We start from the raw sequence: 21305 nt of genomic DNA on the forward strand, positions 1-21305 counted from the left end.
TGATAAAAAAGCGTGATACGCCTGTGCTGCATGGACCAGCCTTCTCTCCAGAGTGCTGTTTCTTAATATGACGGCGATGGTGGACTCACCATCGTAACAACCGTCACTCTGGAGACCACAGAAGGGGGAATTGTGTCCCAAGTGATTTAACAAGCAGTCATGTATGACATTACTTTTTTTTAACATTGTTTACTATATTTGCACAAACTACATCTCTTTATTTACATGCATATTAAATGAGACTGAAATTTAGACTAAACATCATTTTATTTGTTTATTGTCTGATGGTTGGTGCGAATAGTTTGAGCTTTTAAGTGTCTGCTCGTAAATGTAAAGTAAATTCTGTAAGACCGTACACCGAAAGGAGTTCTCTTGCCCCACCTAGTGGTGAATTTTGTGCAGTGCAGACGTCGAGAGACCCTTCTAAAATAAAGGTTGTTGAACAAACCGGTGTGTTTTGAAATGTGAAACTTGAACGATGCAGGTGCTTTTGTTTCCAATAGCACTGACTATGAGCTTTGACAGAATTAAGGTCAACGAGTGCAACAGAATGGTTTCTTGCAAAAAAGAAAAAAAATCAAAGCAGGCCCTTGTGTAATTACCGTGCATAATGCTGAATGAATGAGGCGCTTTTCTGTGGCCAGTTCACCAGCTTCTCATACTGATAAAAAGGTCGACAATTGTATTCAGTGCTGTGCAGAAATTGTTCTCTGTTGTTACCCTATTAATACAAGGAAATAATGTCAGGGGCAGAAACCAGATCAGGATAGAAATGAGAATGTGAGGATTTCAACAAAAACACTGCTTCACCAAAGCAGTGTTTTTGTGAGCATATGAAATCCATCTCTGCAGAACTTTCATCCCATCCATTCGCTCAGAAACTTGGAGCACATTGTTATGAGAAGGTCACTGCAAACAACAGCTTCTTATCATTGTTCAGCACACCTGAAAAAACGGGTATATCGGTGACTGTGATCTCTATTATTGATGAGCAGGGTAATACATGAGGGGGGCAAACTTATCTCTCATAAATTATGCACCACCCACTGATCATAGTCCACCATTGTCTGGTGGGCAAAATATCACATATCTTCAGCAGTAGGTGAGCCACTGTACCAACACAGACAATAAGTGTTGACACATAACTAATAACCAGCAATGTATTTTTACAACATAAACCTGTATGAATTTCTCATTATATGGAATGTGTTGGGGGCTGATCATGTTTTGGGTATATCTAGCGATCGCAATTTTGCCACTGACATATATCTAAAAAGGAAATAAAGCGTTTTTGCTTTAGAAGGGGATATTGTGCCACTGCTGAGAATATTGAACGTTGCGCAATATGTATTTACACAAACACACACCTACCATCAGTGGCACCAGGGCGCAGATAGTGGCGCTAAACTGTTCCGCCCACCACTGACGCAAGCAGGTTGTAAGTCAGGTGATCCATTATTCCAAATCCGATAGGCCGCTGAACCTGTCCATCAAAGACCCGTCACCGACTTCCGTCTCTGTGTCAGCCCAGTACCGCTGCATCCACACCAGCTCCTGCCTCGTAAAACAGGTCGCCTGGCTTCTGATCGCCAAAGGTAAATCGATCGATATTTTCCCCTATGATTATTATCGTTCTTGTTTTTTTTTTTTTTGTTCTTTTTTTTTTTGCGAACGGTATGTTTGTTTCTGCTGCGCTGGGTTCAAGCCAACGCCCAGATGTCCTGGTGAAGTCCCATCGCCGCTAGATACGGAGCTCCTCTCCTCCGGCTTAAAAGTCGCCCCGGTGGGACGGCGATTGCCCCGATGGCGCCTCATTACAGTGGGCCGCCGGAACGAAGCGGGAGGAAAGGGCGCCTGTTAGCACGTTAGCCGACGATCCGGAGGGGGAGCGCCGATGAAGAACGACGGACGCCACCGACAGTGGGAGGGAGGAAGCCCAGGACACACTTTAATAATAAAACACGCTAGATTAAAAAGGAAAAAATAACACGAGACCTGCTGTCTGCTCCCGCTTTGCGACTGATCTGGGGTCAGTGCCCAACAAGAGTATTAAAATCAGGAAATATTTATATTTGGGTGTAAAACCCGTTTTCCCTGGTTAGTTTGTTACGCTGGCGTGAGTAAGTTGCGACAAGCGATTTAGGTGAATTAATAATGTCACGACCTTTACTGAAACCTCTGGAATTTTCAGCCATGTCCCCATCGAGCCCTAATGTTTACAAGGTTATTTTGTAACCCGGTTGGTTTCTTTTGTGTCTGTGGATGTTAACAGTCACAAGTCTCTTCTGTTTTTATGTCTACGTGTTCTGAAATGCATGCAGGCCGCCTCCAACGAACCCACACGACCAGTTGCAGTCGGTGGAACAACAATGAACCGTAGAAAAGTGCGGTAGCAGGGACCCGGCGTGCGAGAAGGCGCCGAGCCTTGTTGGGAAGCCGGTGGCGGTAATCTGACAGGTCGGATCTGGGTTTTTCGGCTTATCTGATTACCATCTGCATTTTAAATGCATTTCAACAATATCGTTAATAAAAAGTTTCTCATTACTTTGCTGTGCACACAGCGCACCACCTCAAATACTGCAACCCTAGTCTTATCTCTCGAAAAGAGATCTGGAACATGTTCCTTTATACCTCATAACACACCCTGATATCGGGCTGATATTGCCTTATTTGCCAACGTCATTAGGTGTGTGTGTGTGTGTGTTTCTCTCCTCTCTTTAATTATGTGTCTGTGTATAAACCCTCGTCCCGCGGTATGTTCTTACCGCTTTGCGTGACTGATGTTCAGGAGCAGCGGCTCGAGCGTGCTGACTCGTATACCGACCCGCTGCTTCATTTTAACGGTGCCCTGTGACGTCAGGCAGACTTTTCAATTATCGCTGTAAGAACCCCCCCTGTCCCGTGTGCTAAAATGATCAAATGAATCAAATGATCAAATATAATGAAACTTGACTGGTGAGGGTCCCTAGAATTGAACGATGTAACAGCCATCGTGTGAAGGGGCATTAAGACTGAGTGTTGAAATCTTGGCAGGAGCTTTGAAGCATCTTTCACCTTGTACCGTGTCAGGGGTTTGGATTCTTGCTCATTTTCAGCCTGAATGTAAGCAGACAGAACGAACGCGATGGACCATGTATTGGATAAACCGCTTTAGAATACAAATGCTGTTTTTCATTAGTATGGTAAATACTAATTCGGTGAAACAGCAGCTGGCGTTGACCTGATGTGTATGTATATAGGTGAACGTGGGTCACGTCCGGTTTTCAATCAACCAGAAAGGTCTCGTGACCCTTCGCTAGAAGTTCCAAGTAATTTCTTCTCCCCTACAGAGTGACTGCACCCATCACCCAACTCGGTTATAGGCGCTTGTAATCAGTGTAATGCCACTTGCCAGTCCCTGTCCAGGCCGACCATGTCTGGTGGTTCCATGGGAGCTTCACTCTCTTCATCTACTAAATCACTGATCTAGTCAGTGATCGCTAGTGAGTGATTGTCTTCCATCGTCCTGAAGTGCCTTTGTTAGCTATTTTGGATGGAAGCCTCTGCCAATACGCTCCACTCAGGTGTGAGGTGTACTATTCAAAATCTGTGATCACGTGGTCGCGCGATGCTATGAGCTTTTATATTCCTGGGTGGGAATAAGGTTCCAGAACCTTTTGTAGAGTTTGGTCCTTTGAGGAAAAGGTGAAGAGCAAACGTTTCTAATTTGCTTTCCAGGGAGCTCCGTTTTACGAAGGTTGGCGGTATATAATCATTGTAAGTTATTAACTGCCCTCTGTGTCTCGCTTCGGGGACAACGTTTAACTGCGCCGGTGCGGCTCAGCAAAAAACATTGCAGGCCCATCTTGGCCGGTTATGCAAATCTCCTGTTCAGATTAGCTTTGCAGTGCAAACACACACGTCGTCTAGACACGCCGTTATCCCCTGCAGCCGGGCTTCAGCTCGACTGGATCGATTCGTCGTTCTGCCGTCCCTGCATCCAGGCCTGACCTGTCCTGTCAGGTGAGATTCTTTCCCCGCCGTGCAGACGCATCTGCGCTGATGTGGCGAGGCAGCGCGTTCTTGAGCTACTGCTTCCGTCGTAGGGGACATGAGTGAGCTTCCTCACCTTGCTTGTCCAGGTTTGACGCCGCGCTGTTGGCAGTGGCCACAATGCGAGGTATGAAAGAGAAGCTGTGCGGTAACCGTGCCACCGCGGCTTGTAAGTTAGTTGCATGCTGACTGTCAGAAGGTTGCTGATGTAGAAGACGTTTACAGACCCAGTATTTTCTCCCATCTTTCGCTCTTTATGTTCTTATGTTAGCGTAGGAGTGATTTGACCGCACACCTCCTGAGGCTATACAGATACGAATGGATTTAAATGTTAAAAGCAGTGCGTTCCTCTTGCAAAAATAGAATAAAAAATATATTCATGCCTGTCCTAGACACACCCAGACTCACCCACGTCAAGACCTACAATACAATAAAGGAAGACGTAATGGCCTTCTTCAAATGATATGTGTTTGACATATCACGAACACCATCCAAACTGGTGAGCAATGAGGAAAAATTGCTAACCAGAGAATTTGATATTAAAGATTTTTTTTTTTTTCCTTAGCGGTGCCCTCACTTTGTGTATCGTGTGGTCAGTGATGGATCCCCATTCGTCCAATACAATCCCGCCGAGACTGTCAACATCTTTTGGTGTCATGGTGACGCCAAACTTGTTGCCCTTCGGCTGAGGTTGACGTAAACCTCTACAGCTCAGTGTTCCCATAAAACCGCTCCTGGTTGGGCGGGTCAAGAACAGTTTTTGCCCTCAGGTACAAGATCGAGCATTATTTGGGGAGTCTCCTCATTTCCAGAGGGCAGCATGTGAGAACCCTTTATTAGAAATTCCTCAGTGGAAATGTCAGCTTATCATTGTGTTCTTCGTAAGAACCGTAGTAGTATGTTGTTACGCAACATACCTTTTTTTTATTTTAAGCTGTGTTTATTTGAACCTTGGTCTTGCACAATAGCTGCTCTAATGTGTCAATTCAGCCTTGCTGAAGGTTAGTTTGAACAGCTGATTGATTTGGCCTTTAGGTAAAGACTTGTTCATTGTTCATGCCCATCCTCCAGATGATATGATTTTCCAACTTGTTTGCCCTACACCAGGGATTCCTTTATCTACAGGGCCTCCAATTTGGATTTAAACTCTCCAATGTGACTAAATGGAGAGTCTGGTCCAAACACCAACAGCACATTGTTCACACTGACCTTCGTCCTACAGCATACTCACCACTGGTGATTATGCTCCAGTGGTCCGGTGGTCTACTAACTGCAAAAAGGGTGCAGTTAGTAGAATCCTTTTATGGATACTTTTCACCATACTTCCACAAGATCATGAGCTTGGAGAAGAAACGTGGGGAAAGCCTCTCATGAAATGAGCTCCTTTTTTTTCTTTCTGGTTCATGATGATAAGCGCCGTGACATCTGTGTGCTTTGGAGGAGCTGAAGTGGAGAGCTAGTCCGTGGAACCGTGAAACATCTCATAACTCATGTTCTCGTCCAGAATGGAATGTGGCCTCTTAAACCATAGAGACTGACTGCAGGTCTTGGGCAGAAGGGGTTTCCAGTGGGCGTTTAATATCATAGTGGACATGGCTTGTTTTTAAATAGATTCCGGTTCGGACAATTTCAACATGTTTTAGTCAACATAATTATGAAGGGGAAATCATGATCGACGTCAGTGACGTCGGTTCAGTGAATCTAGTCCAAAGTCCTTTTTGTGTGTGTGTGTATATTGTGGCACTGGGAGAGAAGTAATCTTGCTTCGAGACCAAAGAAGGGAGGAGATGCATGAAAGAGGGAGAAATGAACACACCCACGTACGATAGCCATCACACCCTGGCGTGGAACGCATTTCAGCGCTGACCTTTGAAATTCAGTAGCCAACATTTTGTGTGGTGCGTAGCGAGGTTTTCAGTTATAGTATAATATAAGTTCCGAAAATACACCATTTATGAACACTAGATGCCATGTGTGAAAGGGGTGCAATGTGATCCTCATCCTGCTCGGACTGCATTTATTGTGAAAAGCCCCGTTTGCAATATTGAGCTGGTGGGTCATTGTTTACAAAGGTCTTTAATATTCTAATTTTTTATTTTTTTAATGAGTGAATGCTGACAAGCATGGCTGTCACATGTCCATCCTCAGATCTCCTTGCCTGCAGAACCTGAATCGCCAGTGACTGCTCGGTGAGAGGATGTTTTAGAAGCTGTGCCCTCAGGTAGGAGCCGGCTTTTCAGTCTGTACGATGAACAGTGAGGAGCAGTTCTACGACGCCGTCACAGGTGAGCAGACCAGGTACTGTAATGCGGCTCTCTCCGTAAACGGGCTGAAACACCGTATATAATAGAAAATATGAATTTATTGGTTCTGAAGTTGGTTTCCCATTTACATTTACATTTGCAGCATTTATCAGACGCCCTTATCCAGAGCGACTTACAATCAGTAGTTACAGGGACAGTCTCCCCGGAGCAACTTAAGGTTAAGTGTCTTGCTCAGGGACACAGTGGTAGTAAGTGGGATTTGAACCTGGGTCTTCTGGTTCATAGGCGAGTGTGTTACCCACTAGGCTACTACCATCCCATGATGGTCCAGGATGTACTCTGAGCACAGTGCAGTTAGTGTGGCATCATATTATCACAATACAGTACAGTTGAGCTGTGTGTGTGTGTGTGTGTGTGTGTGTGTGTGTGTGTATATATTTATATATGTATACATATATATATATATATATATATATACATATACATATACCCCCCATATTTCCTGCTGTCCCAGCGGCTCATCTGCACCTTCCTGAAGATGCTTGTCGGCTCTTCACAGGGACTGATTAAATGATGATGAATAAATAAAGGGCCAGATATGAGGTGTAGTGTGTCAGTCAGCCGCCTTTTGTGCAGGTCACCTGGAGCCTGCTATGATAAATCGGAGATGGTTCTCGTGGAATAGGTGCGAGATCACAATTTAGATTTCATTTCAGATACTGGCCAGGTTTTGGAATGTCTTATTAAATTCTTGTTGCGGTTTTCATATAAATGTTTTTGTGATTTATGGCAGTAGCCGGTGATAGAACGTGAATGTAAATATTGTGTCTAGGCTCAAATTTGTATCTGTGTGAAAAAGCGAGTTCCTCTATGTTGCAGGTTTGTTTTGTATCTTACGTGTGTGTGTTTGTGTGTGTGTTTGTGTCTCCATGCATTGTCTTGTTATGACCTGATTCTTGATCTTGACAGGCTTGGATTCTGACGAGTCTTGCGAAGGCATCTCCGAGGCAAGCTTTAAAGACGCCATGGTGTTTGACGGCACCCAGAACAATGGTTCTGTACCACAGGAGAACGGAATCAAGAAACGCAGGTATGGTCAGATTCCACTCTCGCATGTTTTCAGGCGGGGCTATCGGGATTTCAGCACTGGGTCATGCCTCACACTTCTGAGCATGTGCTGATGTGTAGCTGCGTTTGGATGTTTCTAATTTTTCTTTTTTTTTTTTTTACCCCCTGGGCACACAGGACAACTCTGCCTGCACCCATGTTTTCCAGAAGTGACTTCAGTGTGTGGAGCATCCTGAAGAAATGCATCGGCCTGGTACGGATCTCTCCTGTGATCCCACTATATTCTGCTGCATCTGGTCTACATAAAGTCTGAATTCTGATGTGATGTGAAACTTGCAGCATTCATAAATGCCATGTTGTGTAATGTAGTGATCCAGCAAGACTCAATGACACCATACATTTGGGATAATCAAGCTTAACAGTATTTGCCTTGCATGTGCATATATTTAGTTTAAATGCGAATAGGAACAACTAATTGCTTAGAATTTTAAAAAATATATACTGTTTATATATATATATATATATATATAAATTTCAGTGTACTTATATTAAAATGTTCACCTGTATCTCACCTGTATTACTTTTTGCACTCTGTAGCACATGCACATTTCGTTTAAGAAGACTGGGGATGAATGTGTGTGTCATGCCTCATGCTGCTTTCTGTTACGTTCAACATGTGCCAAGACTGACTGTTCTGCTCTGGTCATTTCTTTGTTAAAGGAGCTGTCCAAGATCACCATGCCTATTGTGTTCAACGAACCCTTGAGTTTTCTGCAGAGGATGACAGAGTACATGGAGCACACATACCTCATTCACAAAGCCTGTTCGCTGTCGGACTCTATAGAGCGCATGCAGGTAAGCGGTCATCGCGAAACACGCCCCACACACACACACACACACACACACACACACACACACACACACACACACACAAGGCCTGATCCTGTGGTTTTAGGGCACATGCACTTTTTTTTTGCTGTCTTGCAGGCGGTCGCTGCCTTTGCTGTCTCTGCCGTGGCCTCGCAGTGGGACAGGACTGGAAAGCCTTTTAATCCGCTTCTGGGGGAGACTTACGAGCTCACAAGGTATGAGGAATTCTCCAGGAGAAGGTGCTGGGGTTGCTGAGTGCTCAGAAGTTTAAACTGAAATGTCTTTTCCATTTTTTTTTTTTGTTTGTGCTTTTGAATTGTCAAGTACGTTCCTGGCCCGGTTACACAACAGAAACCAAGGAACAATGGTGACCTGTGACCCTTGTTTAATCAGAGGCTGTATGTGTAATTGATTACTCTCCATTGCCTGACATTATACTTCAGGCCACACATGTGCCGGACAGTCAGCGACTTGTGTGAGCGTTTTCAGATCTATGATTCCAACCCATGAAAAGCCCAGTTGTTTTTCTGGCCAAATGGGTCTCTCCCATGTTAGCGCATTAGCTAGGGGCCAAGTTGACTGTGCAGTCTCCACCCTGTTTGCTAATGCGTCTGTTTCCACATTCCTTTGGCTTGAGTGTAGGTTTATAATGCTTGAGATTTTTTTTTTGTTTCAGGCCTTCTGCTTAAGTGGTGTGTGAGTGAGATAAATAGATACTTGATTCATCCTCAGTTTCCAGCAGTTTAAACTTACGAATAGACAAAGTTCATAGTACACAAATTGTGGACAAAAGAGACATGGTACACACCATTTGGACATATAAGTGTAAAAAAAAAAAAAAAAAAAAAGATGGTAAGAAAAAAAAATTACATAAGGGTATAATAGCCTTTATTATAGCTGTAATCGGCCCTAAAAATTGACCCGACCAGACTCGAATTAATAACTGACAGGCACAGAGTCAGTGTTTTTACGGCACCAGACCAAGTGGCAAAGCACTTCCTCAGCATCTCTGTGGCAATAAATAAGAATTGAAAATCAAATGAACATTTCCTTAAAAACGAACAAACAGCGAATCATACAGAAACAAAAGATCCTATATTTAGTGCTCGAACCGACCCGAGCCCGACTTAACTGAGAGAAATTGAGTACGAGCCCGCCCTGACCCGGGCCAAGCTTTACAGCTTTAGTGCATATAGCATACAGGATTGTACAGAGTTTGGGTGTGTTTTTGCCATTTTGTACAGTAAATGTTTACCAATATAATTTTGGAAAGCTCAGCACAGATCTCTCAAATACGATATCTCCAGGTTGGGAACCACTGCTGTAGGGGGATTCAGTGGATTGTCCAAGATTGACAGGAGGCTGCTCAACATACCTCACTATGCCATGGATGACAAATTTTCCTGTTGCCTGCCATCCTCACCATTTTGTCCAGTCATGAGGCATCTTTCTGGAGTGCACCACCCCAGCAGCCCAGTGCATAGAATAGGGCGCCCGCAACTACAGTTGTGTAAAATATCTGCAGATGTTTAAGGAAACCAACCTTCTGAGGAACTACAATGGGCAGTATGTGTGTTATATATAACATACCCATATCTAAGTATGTAAATGTATATATGAAGGTGAATAGCATAGTGAAAGGATTGTCACTGTGAAACACTGCAGCACAACAAAATGTGTCCTGCATTTAACACCTCACCCTGGGCAGCCTTGCTCAGTGGCACCTCAGTGGCACCTTGGCGGGTCGAAAATCAAACCTGCAACCTTCCGATTTTGAGTCCGCTTCTGTACCTGCTAGGCCACCACTGCCTCTTTGAGTGCAATATTTCCATTATACCACCGATTTAACTTTTACTCCTTCCTTCAGCTGCTCCTATTAGGGATCAGCACAACAGATCGGCCGGTCTGACTGGCGGCAAAAATGACCTGACAAAAGTTTTCAGCTGCATGTCCTTCCTGACACAACCTGCCCATTTAACTGTGCTTGGGGGCAGCACCAGGAAATACACTATTACGTGCATCCCTGTAGGAATGGGAGAGTGCCGATGGTCTTGGAGGTTGATGGAATGAGGCAGCAGAGAGGCAAAACGTAGGGTGAAACTCAGAAAAAAAGTTTATTCTCACCACAGGTGGTCAAGGCCGTTGGAGGAAAGAAAAAAAAATCCATGGCAAAAATCCCCAAAAGTGTGTCACAAATAAAAAGACAAGGAACATATATATAAAAATATAAAGAACCAAATTATATAAAGAACCAAAAAGAAATAAACCAAAAAAAAAAAAACCCTTACTCATGGCTGTTAGCAGCAACATGGACCCTCACAACAGAGCTCCAGCAGACCTCCACCTGCAAGGTGTACCCTCCTTTAAAAAGGTCACAAAGCCCCACCCTTAATTGGAACATTCCATACACCAAGTTTATACGGGGGTGGGTGCTTTTCACATGAACATAGACAAATTATTGTACACGCAGATTCCTTCAGACATAAAAAGCATTTCTTATAATTCGACATATTTAAAACAGACCTACTACAGCTGGGTCGCACCACATACCTCACCCCTCTAAAACCAGATACTTACTAACAAGGTTAACGCCCCACCTCTAGTGAACCTGAACTTTAAAAAAAAAAAACACCCCTTCCTCAGGATACTCTACGATGCAGCAAGTAGGTTATTGTTGTCCTTACTAACAACAAAAAAAAGACATTTATATTCACCCTCCACCATGTGCAAGTTCTTGTAAATGTAGTGTGTTTACCAACTACTGTGTGCTCCAGAATATGTGTGTGCGTCAGGTATAAATGTAGCAGAGTGTGTGCACCCAGCTGTCTACATAAACGCGACAGTCAGAACAACACAATACACAAACACTGCTCATACATGCACAAAACCAGACACTGTACATTTTGGCGGCCACCTTTAGGTCACGGTGAAGTCCCCAGTAGCTGGGTTATTAAATGTCTGATATCCTATGCCAGGGAACCTGCAGCTAATGGAAAGTTTCTCACTTCCCATTTCGTCTTTCCTGTTTCTCTGTTATTGTTCTCATTTTTTACATATTAACTTCCTTCGGTGTCTAGTATTTCTATGATGTCCCCCTTTTCTTTTTTTTCTTTTCTTTTGCAGTTGCTCAACAGAGAAATACCCACCCATCCCTCCCAGGCTTTTGTACATAAAAAAAAAAAAAAAAAAAACAATACAAAACAACAAAGGCTAATATCATGATAAAACAATACAAAACAACAAAGGCTCATAACATGATAAGTCATAGGACTTTTACAAAAACAGACAAACTGTCATAGGTTTCCAGGTTCCATCCTTTTAGCAAAGTCAAGAAATTGCAGCAAGGTACTATAGACTTTCGAGGAGAATCCTGTTACACTGTACCAGATTATTTTCCATTGTCACTGCATCATATCCCTAACCCACTGTCAGATGGTCCTACTCCACATCTCAACAGACAGTACTTCATCCAAGTCTTCCTCCCATTGGCCCTTTAGATTTTGTGAATTTAGTAGAGTGTAGACCCATTTGAGCGCGGATTCAGTTATAAAATATTTTCTAAAGGAGAATTAGGTGGCTGGAAAGAGAAGTTGAAAAGGTAGGAAGAGATCTAAAGAAATATGATGGTGGAATGTATATCTTATTTTTAATTGATCAAAAGGAAAGGAAATACATAATCAATAAATAAGTCGCTTAACATAGAAATTCTATACCTGGCTGACACATGAAAAGCTTCATCTGTCAATGGGTTTTTCAATAGTACGATATATGTGGAAAGTTGGTAGAGTGAAAGGGTCTGTCCGGATTTAGCCCCAATCTTAACATAATGTTTTCTAACAATGTTTGATGTATATTTAGAAACTGGATTAGGAAATGGGATTCCCTTGTAGGGAATACAAGGAGTGGCTCTCGAGGACCAGCCAGACGGGTGAAAATACAGAGCTGCCATTATGTTGTCGTATTAATATCGGTTTAGATTATAAAAAAATGAACAGATCGATTAATGATTTGGAGGAATCCTGTCTTAAGACATGAGGGAAGAAAAAGAAAATAACAGTATTAGGCACAAAAGCAATCCACCCCCCCTACACCTAGCAAAACTAGGTGACCCTGAAACACAATGTACACTTATCCACACTTTGGTGTGTTTGTAATGAAAGACGCTAGTCTACACAAAAATATTCAGCCTTAAATAAACAATATGCAAATATGCAAACAAAGTGCAAAAACAGTTAATATTAATAATGAACAAAAATTATTTACAACTACCCTAAGACATAAGTATTTATGCACCTAGACAGAGTATTTAAAAGATCTGTTTGGCTTTTTTTTTTTTATTAGCGAAATGCAATACACAGACTTAAATATTTTAAATAAAATTGTGGATTTATATTTTAACGTCTTAAGGAAAGGACAATACTTTCAGCATAGTCAAACAAAAATCTGAGAATCCAAACCCAATGTAGTTGTTACTGTTATTCTTTTTAAAAATAATGTTAGACGTAACATACGGCATCACCTCATCGGGATCCTGAAAAATTCTGTCTGCGCCATTGTGTGTGTGATGCAAAGATTGCTGGGTGGAATATTGTTTGTCCGCTTCTTACTTTTTAATATTTATATTCTGTCTTTTTGCAGAGAGGACCAGGGTTTCCGACTGATCTCGGAACAGGTGAGCCACCACCCGCCCATCAGTGCCTTCCACGCCGAAAGCCTGACAGGCGACTTTGTTTTCCATGGCTCCATCTACCCCAAACTTAAGTTCTGGGGAAAGAGTGTGGAGGCCGAGCCAAAAGGAACCATCACGTTAGAGCTCCTCAAGTGAGTGTGCATTTTAATGAACATTTATTTTTCTGGGAAGTCTCGATGTTCCCCATCTTCCCAGCATGTCATCCCCATTGTGGGAAACAAAGAGTTCACAGGATGATCATAGTTGTCTGACTCATAAAAGGCATTGCCCAGAATGTCGATAAACTGTGTGTAATGTGTATGGACATTGATTTCTATGAGGTGGAATTACAAAAGTTCCAAGCAAGCCCTTCCCATGCATATTAAAGAAACATATTGTCAAATAGTTTAATTTGGCATGAGCATGAGTACTTTCATTTTGATGGACATTTAAAGCATTTATCAGACGCTTTTATCCACAGCAACTTACAATTAGTAGTTACAGGGACAGTCCATCTGGAGACACTCAGGGTTAAGTGTCTTGCTCAGGGACACAATGGTAGAAAGTGGGGTTTGAACCTGGGTCTTCTGCTTCATAGGCGAGTGTGTTACCCACTAGGCTACTACCATTGCTCTTCTGAGGTTTTTTTTTTTTGTTACACTAACAACACTAACGGCATTAACAACTTCAAATTTGTTCAGATCAGCTTCTCAGTTAATATAGTCAAGACAACATGACGTCATTTGCACATGCGCAATCCCAGCAGTCAACTTTGTATTTTACATCCACGTCTTTGTCCTTCGTACGTTCGTACTCAAAATAAATCTGCATATCTGAATACTTCCATAATACTGTAGTGAAAACTCCCAAAAGACACATTATTCAACAATTCCTTTGGTTTAGTCTGCTCTTGTTTGGTTTTGTGGGGTGAAATAAGCCACACTGGCAAGGTCCTTGCTGCAGACTGAGGAAACGGGAGAAGTGTTTACCCCACCTAACCATGCTCCCAGCACTCCACTCTTCTCCCCACATCACCCCGGTGAATAACAATCCTCCCGCCAGCCCGGGTTGAACACGACAGGTTCGGTTCCACGCGAGGTAGGGTTCAGATGTGCTCGCTGCTGGGAGATGACGCTCACACCGCTACACCGTTACATGTTTAGTAGGATGTCTGACCACCTCCTATTGTGGAGAGTCATTTCCCCCCAAAAATAATAAAACTGATGTTGTCATCAACAAACTGTATTTTCTGTTAATACCCTAGTTCACTCTAACTTTACACCCTGCACTGAAGCAGGTTTTAACCACACTAAAGTAAGTGTATGATTGGCCAGTTGCATGTTTGGGCTTTTCGCATCGCAATGGGGCAGTCGTTGGCCTAGCGGGTAAGGAAATTGACTCGTAATCAGAAGGTTGCCGGTTCGAGTCCTGAACCGCCGAGGTGCCACTGAGCAAAGCACCGTCCCCACACACTGTTCCCCGGGTGCCTGTCATGGCTGCCCACTGCTCACCAAGGGTGATGGTTAAAAGCAGAGGACACATTTCGTTGTGTGCACCATGTGTGCACTTTCATGCTATACGAATGCAGAATCATAGAGCGGGGGAATACAAAAGTGTCCTGTTCTGTATCCACACAACTCTAGACTACGTTTTAAACGGTTCTTAAATGGTTGTACTACACCAGCTCTTTATGGCTTTTAGCTCATCTGCTCTGGTCAGCCTTAAAGCCGGATCAAGTTACTCGATTTGCCAGGATGTGTTTGTGTGCTAAAACAATGGTACTTCAGACATTGTCGGCCACATGCCATGAGATCAGCTTCCGTCATTTCGTAATAATATGCAATAATAAAAAAATGATGTATTCTCTGGGAACTACTAATCTTAAAATACTATTAAAATTTACAGCATTAGCAGTTTTTTTTTCTTTTGTGTAATTTCCCTTACTTTCAGAATATCCTGTTGTGTAAAACGCATGACCCCAGAGTTTGTCATATGATGTTTACCCTCCTCCATTCCTCTTCACTGTAGCCACAAAGAGGCCTACACATGGACCAACCCCTGCTGCTGTGTACACAACGTAATCCTGGGCAAGTTGTGGATTGAGCAGTACGGCACAGTCGAGATCATCAACCACAGGTCAGGATGAGGAAGAGGACACTCTGTGTAGTTCAAGCGGCCATTTCCGTTCCATTACGTACTAAAATACTAATTGCCATACTATTTGTGATTTGCTAGCACGGGTGATAAATGCGTCCTGAACTTCAAACCCTGCGGGATGTTTGGAAAGGAACTGCATAAGGTGGAGGGCTACATCCAGGACAAGAGGTGAGAGTAGTCTTCTAATGCAATGTTTTTTCTTCAGCATTGCTGAATTGCACGCAAATACTGCTGCATCTAGGCTGTCAGTGAAGAATAATACCGTTTTCAAAGGCTAAAAGAGGGCATCATGTTCTCATTTGTGTTGAATGCATGTTCACAACCATGTGGTCACATGAGCAGCACAGGAGAGAGGCAAGACAACGAGAGCTGAGGGCGAATCACAGTAGTAAGAAGCTGTTGCGTGACCAGCTAGGTGGCATGAAAGTAGTTTAGATGACTTTCATGCAAATACTGAACAACATGACCTCTACCAATGGGAGGGAAAAGCGTAGTCCTGTTAAGATGAGATAGGAATGCCACTTGGCAACATTGGTTTGACTCCCTCCTGTGGCACTCGTGTAGTGCTGTGAGGTGAAACTGCATTGCAGAGTGAAAATGGACCTCATGACTCCTTTGGGTGTGGGTGTGAAAGGTACACGGTGATTTTTAACCCAGCCAACCTCTCCCAAACCACAGTAAAACCTGGATGTAAACGGCATCTTGTCCAAACTAGTAGTCTCTCGGGATCTGCAAAGAGGAATGGGACAAACTGCCTAGTGAGATTTGCAAACCTTGTGGCTGACTTACCTCTAAAAGCAAGTTTTGCAAAAGGGATCAAATACTTATTTAATTAGTTACAATTTTGAACAGCATACCAAACCTACCAAATAAACCTACCATTGAAATGATAGACCAATCATTTCTTTGTTAGTGGGCAAACTTACAAAATCTGCAGGGGTTCAAACAATTTTTCCCTGACCTTATATGTTTCTTGGCATATCAAATTAATATCTATGTTTTTCTATTTTGATGTGTGTGTGTGTTTTTTTTTTTGTTTTTTTTTATGTATTTATTTATTTACCCCCCCCCCCCCCCCCCATAATATTTATAATTAAGTGTTGAATATGCCAGTTATTAAATAAGTTTATTCAGAAAAAAGCAAATTCTCAATAACCTTAAGACTGCGTATATCTTATAATAAATGTACCCAATAGTGACATTTATTTACACTAGTTATTTGTAGCTCATCTTGTATTTTTACTCACTTCTTGTAATGTTTGTGGGGTCAGTAAGAAGAAACTGTGTGTGATCTATGGGAAGTGGACGGAGTGCATGTGGAGTGTGGACCCCCAGGTGTACGAGACCCACCGGAAATCCGATAAGAAAGGCACAACGGACACTAAGAAACAAAAGCAGGTGAGTTGGTGGCTGGAGCCTCTATCGATCTCAATCATTGTTGGTCATTTATAACATCACAAAGTCTACTGGGTAATGCAGTGTTACTGAGTTTTTTTAAAAGCTCTGGACGGTCATGCTATGCCTGGCTTTTAGGTGATTCAGTCAAGTGGTTTGTTCACGGTTCAAGGCTGGGTCCCTTAAATAATTTCAATCGCGGATTCAGGAAAAAAAAAAACATCTGTCTTAGTTATCATGTTTTGTCACTGTGAAAGGGTTCCTTTGACATATATAAGCAAGTTTTGTTCATAAACCCAGGAGTTATTTATGACTGCAGTGGGACATCACCATTTAAAAGCATTTGTTAATGATTGGTTAGTAACTGTTCTTTGTGCACCTAATTTATAGAACAGCCTCTTTTGAGTGACCCTCTATGTGCTATTTTTGGCTTGGGTGTGTAGGAATAGGTGTGTTTAGAAATAGTTTTTTTGGGTGTGATGTGCACCTTTCTGTCACAAAAACATCATTGTTGTGTCTGGTGTCTCTGTGCTTAGAAAACTGAGGTTGTTGCTCTTTATACGTTTTTTTTTTTTTTTTTTTTTTTTTTTTTTAACTTTATCATGAATGCAATGGTCTATAGAACATTAAATGTGTAAAGTCACTTGAACTGAATGCCACTGGTTGTGTGTTTTGTGTATACCGGACATGAGAGTGACACAAGTCATCATGTAGGGTGTGTGAGAGAGACACAAAGATAGGCTTGTATGACTAATTGTGTGGGTGTGTATTTGCGACCCAGGACTGCATTCAGTGAGTTGACAGCATCTTTGTGTGTTTTGCAGGAGGAGGTGGTTGGGGCAGAGAATGATGAGGCAGATGACATGCCTGAGGTCCAGGAGACAGTTGTGGTGGTGCCAGGAAGCACCCTGCTGTGGAGGATATCATCCCGACCACCTCACTCATCAGAGGTGGGACAGGAACTACAGGACCATTCCAACCATACGGGGGAAAAAAAGATCACGTTTTTTTCTCAATTTTTAAAAATGTCCTCCAGGTGTACAACTTTACAAATTTTGCCATCACGCTGAATGAAATGGAGCCAGGCATGGAGGCTGTTTTGTCACCTACAGACTGTCGCCTGCGGCCAGACATTAGAGCCATGGAGAACGGGGACATGGGTAATGTAATAAGCCCTTAGGCTGGAACAGGGTGCCACCTACTGTTGCTAAAGGGGCAGTGGTGGCCTAGTGCGGTTAAGGAAGCGGCCCGTAATCAGAAGGTTGCCGGTTCGAATCCCGATCCGCCAAGGTGCCACTGAGGTGCCACCGTCCCCACACACTGCTCCCCGGGCGCCTGTCATGGCTGCCCACTGCTCACTAAGGGTTATCTTCACTTTCACTTTCTATTATGGTCTCTGCACTATATTCAGAGAATTTAGAATTTTCCAAAATCCAATGACATTTAGTGTAATTCTTGCTCTATTACACCTGTTGTTTTTCTTCCAGTATTACAAACTTTGTCTTAAGACACCTAAATGATGAGTGCTGCCCCTAATGTACTCTCGGTCTGTCTGTGTAGATAAGGCTAGCAAAGAGAAAGAACGTCTGGAGGAGAAGCAGCGAGCAGCTCGAAAAGACAGAGCGCGAGATGAAGAGGACTGGTCAACACGGTGAGCACCTTCCTTTTCCGTGTCAAGCTTTCAGTTAAACACTACACCTACATAGTGAAATGTTCTGAAACAAATCAAACAAACCCATTTGTGATGGGCCAATTATGGGCTTTCTCCTCGCTTTCACATACACACACAGATTTTAGAACTCACTGGCCATCAAACATTAATTACATTCCATTTATGTTTTTATGAAGCTCTTTGTATTGTAATTATTGTATTGTAAAAAGGTATTTTTTTGAGTGGTTTGACAGAATTGAATAAACTGACCTTTTTTTTTTTTTTTTTTTTTTTCTATCCCCTCCCCAGGTGGTTTAATTCTGGCACAAACCTATACACAGGATCTCAAGACTGGCTTTACAACGGTGGCTACTTTGACAGGAACTACACAGACTGTCCTGATATCTACTGATTTTGTTTGGAGGGGTGGTCTCTCTTCCCTTTCGTTCATCTAATTAAACACACTTACTCGCACTCACACTCAAGCACAAGTGTCCCGCTGCTCAGTAGAATGTCATCTCTCCATCTGTGAAGATGAAGTAACTATTGATCTTGTTTACCATCTGCGAAAGATGATGCACACATGGAGAAGCATCTTCTGGTTATGGGGGTTGAGGTTGTTTTTTTTTTTTTTTTTTTTTTTTTTGAATGGTTAAAATCAGGGATTTGAATCATAATGTGACTGAAATATATTCATTTTTTAATTGGAAAGATTCTGATGTTTTTTTTTGTTTGTTTTTTTAACTGTTGGTCCAATTTACTTTACCCTTTCTCCTCTTCAATCCACGTTTTCCCCTTTATTATTGCTGTAGGAGAATTGACCTCCAGCTGTCATCATGTGAGACCAGCCATTGTTGTAACCATAATGCATGGGAAATATTATTGTTAACCACACTCACAAAACCTCACAACCGATAGCTCTGTCTGGACCCCTGCGTTATTTAGAAATGATCAATTTATCTTGTCATAACAATAATATACAGTTTTTTTCATTGCAAATATGATTGTGTGTATATGAACGTATGTATATATGATTGAGGTGCATAGAATTTAAAGCCATATGACCAGTCTTAACCACCCACACACATACACACAGTGTAGTTTATCTTCCATCCCACAGTAATCTAGAATCTCAATGTTAAGGACAGAAAATAGTTTCCAACTAATTAACGATTGAAACTGTTTTATTACAGGATGATGTGTTCATATAATATGTTGGTACTGAAGGTCTTGGTGATTTTGTTTATATTTTCCAAACTGTAAAAAAATGTGACTAATGGTTACTTATCATGGAAACAAAGTGACACGTAATATAATTGAATAGATTTTAATTACCCAAACTTTGAGTGAAGCATCCTTAAATATGTCAAATTTATAACAAAGTACATTTAATTAAAAGTATTTACTACGATGTGTTCGATTTAGTAATAGCATGCTACATTTTAAGTAATTATATCTAAAAGTAGTTTCACAAGGAATTTTTTATTTATATTCACTAAGCATCTCTGTAAAATTAATTTGCGTTTACTAAAAAAATAAAGTATATAAATATATATTTTTTATTCAATATCTAGGAGAAACTCTTATATATTTACTCAGTATCTGAGGAAACCTACTAAGTACATGTGTGAAACAGGTTTATTCAGACTAACATGTCTAAATAAAATGGTTTGGATTCACTAAATAAAGTCAATTACATAAGCTCACACTATATATTTGCTTAATTTGACACACAATTTTAATTTTCTGTTCCTAAACTGTATAGTCAAAGGGTCACAATGTATAAAACAAATGCAGGATACATATTTATTTATACAAACACAACTTGTTCATTGAAAAAAATTCATTCGTGTGCTTCTGCATTTTCTATGTATCAGATTAAAGTGTTTACCATGACCTTACCATTACCTACAACGGATTTTTAACACAAGCCTGAAACTACAGAAGGTCCCGTCACTCTAGAAGACATCATGCTTAGTTCCTGTCCCCAACAAGACCAACCCGTCGTCCCCTGGTGACTACAGGCCAGTGGCCCTGACTTCATACGTCATGAAGACGCTGGAGAGACTCATCCTGAAACAGCTGCGTCTGACTCTGGAGCCTGACTCTGATGCCATCATCTACCTGCTGGACCAGACTCATTCTCACTCGGACACACTGTGAGGGTCATGTTTTTTTACTTCTCTAGTGCTTTTAACACTATCAGACCATCACTGCTGGGGAACAAGCTCACTGAAATGCAGGTAGACACCACACTGGTAGCTTATCGACTACTTACCAAATTGACCACAGCATGTCCGGCCAAAGAGCTGCCACTCGGACAACATCTTGAGCAGCACGGGGGCGCTGCAAGGGACTGTACAATCACCCTTCCTCTTCACCCACTAAACGCCTAACATCAGGTACAATTCTCAGTCATGTCACCTGCAGAAATTCTCTAATGATTCTGCCATTGTGGGCTGTATCAGAGATGGACAAGAGGAGGAATACAGGAAGGTGGTGGACAGCTTTGTTGAGTGGTGTGAGCTAAATCATCTACAACAAAGAAAATGATCGTGGACTTTAGGAAGCATAATCCTCCTTCCACCCCTGTCACAATCAGAGGATCTGACGCGAAGTTGTGTGCTGGGGCAGTGGGGTGAAGACAGCTGATTTAAAAGGCTGGTCCTGTCCTGGGTGTCGGACTGGAGACCCTGACGGAAGTGTATGAGAGGAGAATGCCAAAAAAGCTTCTCTGTATCATGGACAATCCCGCTCACCCCATGCATGCCTCCATGATGGCCCATCGGAGCACAAGAAGCAAAAGACTCATAGCCACTAAATGCAGAACAGACCGCCGCAGGAAATCCTTCCTACCCGGAGCTATCAGATTGTATAACTCGTCCTTGCTCTGTAGGTGATTTTTTTCCAGGGCTATTCAAACACAAATGTTTTTTTCACTCAGATGTGCAATACTACTCACCTGGATGTCTTTGAATGTTTGTTTTAGCCCCCTGCACACGCTGCTGCTGCTACTCCCTCTTACTTGTACCCATGGCATAATCATTATGTCACTTAGCAATATCTTGGGCATTTCACTGGATCTAGTAATATCATTATTGTTATTGAGCCTAACGCTATTTTGGATAGTTGTACTATTTTTTGTAAATATAATTTTTTCCTCTTGTTCCTCTGCATTGAGCATGCTGTTGTCAAAATA

General features: G+C 42.2%; 1 protein-coding gene across 2 annotated transcripts; it reads left to right on the forward strand.

Annotated features, from left to right (window-relative positions):
* The first annotated feature begins 1502 nt into the window (after positions 1 to 1502).
* On the forward strand, positions 1503 to 19807 carry osbpl2b (oxysterol binding protein-like 2b). Of its 2 annotated transcripts, XM_028993958.1 has the most exons (14): positions 1503 to 1595; positions 6181 to 6317; positions 7266 to 7386; positions 7542 to 7617; positions 8085 to 8219; positions 8352 to 8449; positions 12873 to 13055; positions 14932 to 15039; positions 15139 to 15228; positions 16332 to 16458; positions 17280 to 17405; positions 17492 to 17615; positions 18016 to 18106; positions 18416 to 19807. In XM_028993958.1, exons 2-14 carry the CDS (start codon positions 6281 to 6283, stop codon positions 18516 to 18518), a joined length of 1419 nt encoding a protein of 472 aa, XP_028849791.1. In that variant the 5' UTR covers positions 1503 to 1595; positions 6181 to 6280; the 3' UTR covers positions 18519 to 19807. The 2 variants fall into 2 exon arrangements, with proteins under 2 accessions (XP_028849791.1, XP_028849792.1); XM_028993959.1 differs by lacking the exon at positions 1503 to 1595 and having other exon boundaries at positions 6239 to 6330.
* Positions 19808 to 21305: the final 1498 nt, after the last annotated feature.

Source organism: Denticeps clupeoides, chromosome 10 (assembly GCF_900700375.1).
Source record: "Denticeps clupeoides chromosome 10, fDenClu1.1, whole genome shotgun sequence".
Lineage (NCBI taxonomy): Eukaryota > Metazoa > Chordata > Actinopteri > Clupeiformes > Denticipitidae > Denticeps > Denticeps clupeoides.

Coding starts and splice junctions, on each gene's coding strand:
- osbpl2b (XM_028993958.1), top strand. CDS start 6,281: ATGAACAGTGAGGAGCAGTTCTACGACGCCGTCACAG. Junction 7,618..8,084: donor TGAAGAAATGCATCGGCCTG/GTACGGATCTCT, acceptor TCTTTGTTAAAG/GAGCTGTCCAAGATCACCAT. Junction 8,220..8,351: donor ACTCTATAGAGCGCATGCAG/GTAAGCGGTCAT, acceptor GCTGTCTTGCAG/GCGGTCGCTGCCTTTGCTGT.